The sequence below is a fragment of the Dasypus novemcinctus genome, chromosome 12 (assembly GCF_030445035.2).
Source record: "Dasypus novemcinctus isolate mDasNov1 chromosome 12, mDasNov1.1.hap2, whole genome shotgun sequence".
NCBI lineage: Eukaryota > Metazoa > Chordata > Mammalia > Cingulata > Dasypodidae > Dasypus > Dasypus novemcinctus.
In genome coordinates, this window is record NC_080684.1 from 23,153,245 (window position 1) to 23,161,348 (window position 8,104).

At 34.9% G+C, this 8,104-nt stretch overlaps 1 protein-coding gene across 1 annotated transcript; it reads right to left on the reverse strand.

Annotated features, from left to right (window-relative positions):
* Window positions 1-694: 694 nt before the first annotated feature.
* On the reverse strand, window positions 695-1,630 carry LOC101441017 (olfactory receptor 6C2-like). Its single transcript, XM_004476718.1, has one exon. The coding sequence runs from the start codon at window positions 1,628-1,630 to the stop codon at window positions 695-697; it is 936 nt and encodes a 311-aa protein (XP_004476775.1).
* Between the last annotated feature and the right edge of the window lie 6,474 nt (window positions 1,631-8,104).

An 8,104-nucleotide genomic window follows, 5' to 3' on the forward strand; every position in this document is an offset into this window, starting at 1 on the left:
TAAATTTAGGTCACTTCTAACTTTTAGGCTTTTACATCTATTCTTTTTCCTTCATTTTTCGTGTAATGAATATTCTGAGTCAGAAAGATGTTAAGAAGGCACAGTACTAGCTTTTTAACCTTTATAGGGAACTTTAAAGTTTCTTTTTAATAATAAATTTAGTATGCTGAAATATATCAATGCTAGCCTATTTATTCTACTTTCTTGCTTACTACAAAGCTAAAGCTTTGAATTCTGTTTACAAGGTCCTTGTAAAACATCCTTGAAGCAGGATGGTTTGTATTACAAAAAATGAGAAATAAATCACCCTGGAAGGATTCCTTAGTGTAATAATATTTGCCCAGAAAAAGTTATTAATCTAAAGAAATGAATGGATAGAAATGCAATTCAATTTTTTCATACTGTCATTTTGTTCTTCAGCCATAAGGACAATGAAATTTTGTTTGGACCAGTAGAAATCTATTTTCATGCCCTTTAAAAAAAGGTACCATTATGAAGGATGGTTTATTTGAAATAAGACCATGATGCTTACTTCATTCGTGGCTCTAGGAGTAATATAAAATAAACTTTGGTGGTTAAACTGACTATACTGTAGATATGCATTAGAATGCATTGCAAAAGAAGAAATACTTATATGTATATGTTTTAGTCACATATTTCATCATTTATTTAGAATATATTTAAAATTGATTTCTTAATTCTTTGAGAGAAATGCAATCTTTTTTATTGCCTCCTTGAAGGCTTGTTTGACTTGCTTATTTCTTAGAGTATAAATGAAGGGGTTCATCAGAGGGATAACTGAGGTGTTAAGCAATGATACCACCTTATTAATGGCCACCCCTTCCTTTTGTGGTTTGATATAGATGAAGATGCAACTCCCATAGGTGATGGAAACTACAATCATGTGGGAAGAACAGGTGGAGAAAGCCTTTTTCCTTTGTTGAGCAGAAGGAAGTCTTAAAATGGTCTTGATGATGTATGTGTAGGACAAAATCACACACACAAGTGTGACTATGAGGGTCAGCACCGCCATGATTAAAACAAGTTGTTCTATGAATTCCGTGTCTGAACATGCGATCTTCAGAAGAGGAGCAGCATCACAGCCAAAATGGTCAATGAGATTGGAGTTACAGAAATCCAGCTGAAGTCCCAGGCTAAGAGGTGGGAGAATGACCATTAACCCAGTCATCCAACAGCAGAGGACAAGCGTGGTGCACACCCTGTCGCTCATGATGGTGGTGTAGTGCAGGGGCTTGCAGATGGCCACGTAGCGGTCGTAGGACATGGCCGTTAGAAGAAAGAATTCTGTTGCTCCAATGAGGATGACAAAAAATAATTGAATGGCACAAGCATTATAGGTAACAATTTTGTCCCCAGTTGTCAGGGTATACAGGAATCTAGGAACACAGACAGTGGTAAATATTATTTCTAAGATGGAGAAATTCCGAAGGAAAAAGTACATAGGTGTTTTAAGGTGAGAGTCCACCAGTGTGAGGAGAATAATGATTAAATTTCCAGCAACAGTGAACGTGTAGGTGAGAAACAGAAATACTGACAGAAAAATTTGCAGTTGTGGATCATCTGTTAGTCCTAGCAAGATGAAGGTTGTTATTGTAGAATGATTTCTCATCACTGCCTTCAGATATATAATGAGCATGTTCTAATAAGCCATAAACTTTGAATCTGAGAAATACATTATAAAAATAATATTTCAATGCACTATATAGTGAAATTCCAAGCAAGGGACTAGATGCTGCCTCTCTCCAGCCCCCATTTTTTTTTTTGCTTGATCATCAGTAATGCTGAGGTAGAACCGACTGCATCCTGCTTTATTTCTCCTCATTCTCTTTACCCAGGTCTTCAGTTTTAGGGTAATGGAAAATAACCATCTGAAGTTTCAATTCTACTTCAGTTAGAGGACCAGTGTTAAAGAAGACAATAAAGTATACAATAAAGTAGTCATGAAGATCTGTCAGTCAACTGAAATTAGGACAGGCTTTATGGTATCCTGTTTGTCAGTTTAGAGTAGGGGCTCCATATGTTGATTAAACGTAAAAAATCTGCATCATAATTCTTATTTTTCTATCTATTATTACAGCACACCAAGTCATTCTCATACTCCATGATAATATAATATCACCAATGGCTTAGTTGTAAATTTCTCATGCTTTGTAACCCTGTTTCCTCCAAATAGTTCCTGCTTAACCTCACCCACATCCTAGAGGAGCTTTAATTGTTTGGCTGATCTGGGTGCTGTGCCCCAGAATTACCCTGAATTTTCCTGAGTCTCATACTCTCCCAGGATTTCTTCTTCTTACCCTCTTTATAATAAACATTTAACCCCATGTCCCTCCTATGTATCATTTTGAATAGTCTCTGCTTTGTGTCCTCTTCTGAATTCCTGTTTCTATATCCATTTGCTGCCTAACGTCCCATTCATCCTTACCAGAACCCTGAAATATGGGATGTTCTTTGGTCTTTCCCAGAGAACAGCATCATGTCCTTAGACTACCATGATCCTTGGCCGGGACCTGCAGTTTATGCATAGATACTTTTTGTTCCCAAATGCCTTCTGAGGATACCTAACAGGTCCTTTAGTAACAAAGTTTATATTCTCAAAATGGGCTCAGGAGGGAGAATTGCTCTTGGGGGAAGAGCCACAATGCCTTTCTTTAAATATTTGCCTTGCCCAATCTTACTAGGCCTTGCAGCCCTTATCACGTTGCCTCAGGTCACTTTCCCCCTCCTTCCGCTCTCTGACTCAAGGATGGACTCAGTCTCTGTTTAATCCCCCAAAGAACAGTTATTAGCAAGAATTAATATTTAACCATGATTGAATGTGGCAAGGATAACAAATTAAATTGGGCTATTAAATATAGATATTTTTAAAAGCTAACAAATCAAATCTACCATTATGAGTTCATCTCTAAGAGACCTTCCTGTGTTGCTCCTTCTGAGGATCACATAAAAGAAACCGTCTTTCACTACCTCTCAGGAAGCCCTGGTGTAGTTTTTTGATTTCTCACATTTCCTCACTAATCACTAACCTTCTCAGTAAATGGGGCAATATTTGCATATCTAAATGTCAGAGCTGAAATATGACCCTGGTCCCACTGGATTCAAATATAGAATTTCGAGTAAAGGTATAATTTTAGGATTTTGGGCAATTGCTCATCTTTAGTCAATTTTAAAAATCACTGATTAATTAAAATGTTAGCTTTTAAATAATCCCTAGCCAAAATTAATAACTTAAGGCATCTGGGTATCTTCAATAAGTGATTAGAATAAAATCTCCCCATGAAATAACAATTATTTTGTAATATGAATGATTTTTATGTGATGTCGTAAGATATACCCTACCTCACAAAATGACCAAGTGTTTTCCTCTGAGCTTGGGGAAGGTGCTATTCCTTCTCTGTTGAGGACAGTTGCCACAGTGTGACAGGAGTTACAGATATTTTTCTAGAAAAAAGGCTGCTGGCCTAGGCAATGGGATAAATGATTTGCTTGCATTTTGGTAGCCATTATGTAATAAATACTCACACAGAAATAGCTTTACTAGACTCAAAAGTCAGTGTTTCCTGGTAGCCACACATTTTTTCCACTGACTGCCTCTACTTTTTTTTTCTCTTCAGCTCCTTCTGCCTTTATAACCATGTGCTCTCAATAACCCAGTGACTTCATGCAGCCAATACACTGACTCCAAATTAGTATCGTGGGTGTTAGCACATTCTCCTCAATTATTCTGCCTGTTTTGCATATCTTAAAAAAATAGAATCTTGTGTCACCATTTCTGAGGAAACACCTGGATTAAAATTTGCAAGTATCTTGCATTATTGTTTAAAGTATTGCTTTAAGAGAAAAATTGCTAGTACAAAGAAATTATGTTTAATACTGGAGTTTAGGCTATGTAGCATGATTTTTTACTTCCTTCTATCAAGGATAATTTTAAGTTATGGAGAGTTTCTTTTAATCATTTTTCTGTTTGATGATGTTAACATTAATTACTTTTTTTTAGCACATATTAATTACTGCATTTATGATATAAGAAAGTACTATACTATGTATAAGAAACTACCACAAAGTATGAGAAAAAGAGGAATCTATAACATCACACAGAGCCCATCACTATTAACATCTTGTTGTATTTATTTACAGCTTGTTTATTCATTTAAAATGATGCACATGCAGTATTTATATTTCTTAAAATTAACATTACATTGTGAATGACATTTGATATGTTTTCTTCCCTAACATTACATTTATTCAATCAGATATTTTAAGCAGTTATATTATTTCCTCATGCCATTAAGGATTCTTCAAAAACACAAATTTACTTGTTCAATATATTCCATCATGTAAGGAAGAAAGTTGTGAAATAGTTCTAATATTGAGCATTTATGCTACTACTATTTGTTATATAATAATCTCTTAGAGAACATACTTGTATATAAATCTATTTATACCCGTGTATTATCTTTTACTTTTAAGAACTGGTCAAAGAAGAAATATTGAATCAAAGGACTTTTGATACCTTTTTCCTGAACTAGTCCCTTAGAAAATGTGTCCACGTGTATATTCCCATCAGTATCTGTTATTGTTTTCTCCAAAGCCTTGTGGATTTTGGTGTTACTATTTTGGGAATTACTTTAGATATATATTTTTTGCTAATACTATAGTATTAACTGATATTTGTTTAATTTGGGTTTTTCTCATTAGTGTGATGAAGATTTTGTTCTAGATATTTAGTGGCTGTTTTTAAGTAGCATATTTCACTACAAATCATCATAACCATATTTCCCTGACCACAAAATGTTTTAAATTCATAAGAAACACCTATTTATTAAACATTTTTATGTTAGTTCTTTGACCGAAAACACCATTAAAAGAACAACTAACCTCAGAGGCTTCAACACCTAAAGGTAACCTAAACTCATTAATGTGGTTCTAATTATGGGTTATTTTAGGGCTGTGAAAACCTAAAGGATGGATGGAAATGTTCAAGGATCAATTAAATACCTGTTTTTCTGGGTCTAAACTGCTTAGCAGGGGTTGTTGCCCTTTTGAAGTCATTTTTAGCTCCCATGCTTAGGAGTCTATGAAAAAGTGAAAAATAATTTTTGATATCCTTTTTCAGTCTCTTTCATTATATGATAGGGGTGACCACATTCTCCATATGTATACATTTCTGTTCTCTTCCATAAATCTGATCCCTACCAAGAAGCATATTCAAGTCATATTCAAATTCAGATGTTACATTATATAAAACAAAATGACCATTCAGAGATTACTTTTCAAATCTTCCCTGAGCATGAATGTACTACTTGGGCCCAGAATTCTAAGACAGACCTAAGCTCACTACCTTTACCTAAGGACTACTTAAGCACGATTCCATGGTTCTAGCTCCCAATCTTTCAGGCATAGATAGTACATGCATTTCATACTTACTTTCTGTAGTTTCTCATCAATTTTCGGCGTGTAACCCAAAGTTGTTTCTTGGGTCTGAGAAATCCTGGGAGCTAGTGACTGTATTTCAGTTAACTGTGACATCCTTTCAAGCCGCACCTGCTCTCCCAGGTAAGAGTACCTGCAAATGCAAGGTGGTCAACGAGGTTAACATTGCCACATCAGCATAGAGTCCCCTATCGCTTTAACCCTCTCCAAGTCTAGAATGAAATCTGATCAGAAATGTTATCTTATTAAACCAGGAAATAATAGTCCTCCATATTCTGGGGCTGAAACAATGGACAAACAATAGCAAATGAATGTTAAACCTTTCCCTGGCTTTGGAAGTGACTATGGTCTGACCTCTCCGTGCAATGAAAAGAATTGCTCTATAAATTTTCATTAATGGAAACGACATGTATTGTATTGGTTTCGTCTGTCCCGGTGCCCAGGGAATATCTGAGTGAAAAAACAAAAATGTCCCTGGTGATCCTATTCAAACCACTAATTAATCTACAGTGAAATTAACTTTGGCTACAAAAAAATAAGGAAAAGGAAAATTAATTGATTAGGACCTATGGGACAGTATCCACAGAGATAAGATGTGCAACAATATCATCAGTTACACCAAAGAAAAAATTAGATGATAAAGTGAAAATCTGATTCTTATTATGTTCTCTTTACATTGTCTATTATCTTAGTTTAAATTTAGGAGGAAACTATTTAAAATATGCTATGGATTATGTCATGATTTCTGTGCTACAGGACACCGACATATGTTTAATTAAGGCAGCATAATCCAAGATATTTGATTATTAATTCATAAAAAGTCCTGTTTCGATGAGTAGGAAGATTGTTTATTTTATGGATCATATGGTCCATTCACTGGTCTTATCCAGGTAGAATAAATTAGTATTAACATAGTAATTATCTGGTTCTTCCATGTTCAAAATATGCAGGGATCTTGCTGAACTCAGTGATATCATTCTGCCCTTCAAGAATGCAGGATGTGATTGCATTGTGTTCACTACCCTCCATTTGCTTATAAGTCTTCTGATCACATCCCTAACCATCCACAATGCACAGCAGTGCCAGCTGTTAACTATTAAGGCTATTAAGATAGTGACAAAGATGTCTTCTATATGTAACTTTTTTTTTGACAATTCTCATTTCTTCCTTTTTATATTGGTTTAGTTTTCTGCCTAGTATTATCAATCCTTATGTCCAAAGATTATATTGCAGGATGGATGCCAATGCATTCTCTGAGCTCTTGTTTTTCTAGAAAGGCTTTATTTCACATTATTGTTGATAAAGAATACTTTCAACAAATATTTCAGCAGGTATATAATTCTTGAGTAACAATGATTGCTTTCAGTAGTATTAAAGATGCTTGTCTGACTTTTGTAGTTTCTGATGAGAAATCTGTTATGATTCTTAACTTTGTCACTCTGTATGTAATATTTACCCCCCTTATTTGACTGTCCTGAAGACTTTTCTTTGATTTTTCTTTTCAGAAGTTTCAATATGCTGTGTCTAGTTTCCTCTTTTCTATGTTTCTTCTGTTTCTGAGATTGTGAAGATTATATGTAAAATATTTGTATTGTTCTGGATGATCTGTTTTGTTTCATCTTTTTTCTTTCTTTCAATTTGCATGATTCTGGGGAGGACTAATATTCTGAAATAAAGGGAATTGTCTCAAGAGAATTGGTGGCTTTCAATGGGGGAGGACAGTCTAGTATGTCAGCATTGTTACAAGTGTCTGTGAATCTGGTCCTTCAAGCAGTGAAGATTGATTGTCACTGTGGGCCCTGAGGGCAGGGGGAGAGAGGACTAGAATAGATGGGAGCAGGGAAACTGGGGGGCAATGGAAGTGTTCCACAAGATCGTGCAATGATGCATATAGGACATGTTAAATAACACCAAAAATGTATAAATCTCTATAGGCTAAAACATAAACCATAATGTAAAATGTAAGGTAACTAAAAATTTAGAAAATTTTCAGTCTAAAATATAGACCATAATGTAAACCAAAATGGAACCATATTTGATAGCTATGTGTCAATATCTGTACATCTGCTACAGCAAATATAACATGAACATGTAAAAAGATCATTGCTGGGGAAGGGGGAAAAGGGATTGATGTTGGATATATGGAAGTCCCCTATATTGTATATGTGACTATACTGTGATTTAAAACTTTTTTGAAGACAAAATTAAAAATTAGGAAAAAAAAAAAAAAGAAAGGATGTAGACACTGAGGAAGAAATGAAAGAAATTGCCTTGCCACTGTACATACAGGGCAACACCTATTGCAGTGATGAAAGGCAAAATGTTAAATGATATTTTTCATTTCTTAATACCCCAAATTATTTTTACTTTATTTTAGTTTTTCTAAACTAGTATGTATTCTATCTCTAATCTTTAAACCTACCACTACTATCTCATTTTTCTATTAATTGAATTTGGCAAAATTTTTGAAGAACTTTTGAACCACAGAGGGGTTCAACTATGGCAGGGGAGAAACACTGGTGTGGGGTGTTATTGATGGGGGACACATGGTTGGGAGAGAGTTCTCCAGTGCACATGTATAGGGTACATAAAAATGTTCAGATATGTGTTCGGTATTTTCATAGTAGTTACAGTTACAAATGACAACTGA

Bases quoted from the DNA above. Each gene is read 5' to 3' on its own strand.
- LOC101441017 (XM_004476718.1), bottom strand. From the start codon at position 1,630: ATGAGAAATCATTCTACAATAACAACCTTCATCTTGCTAGGACTAACA.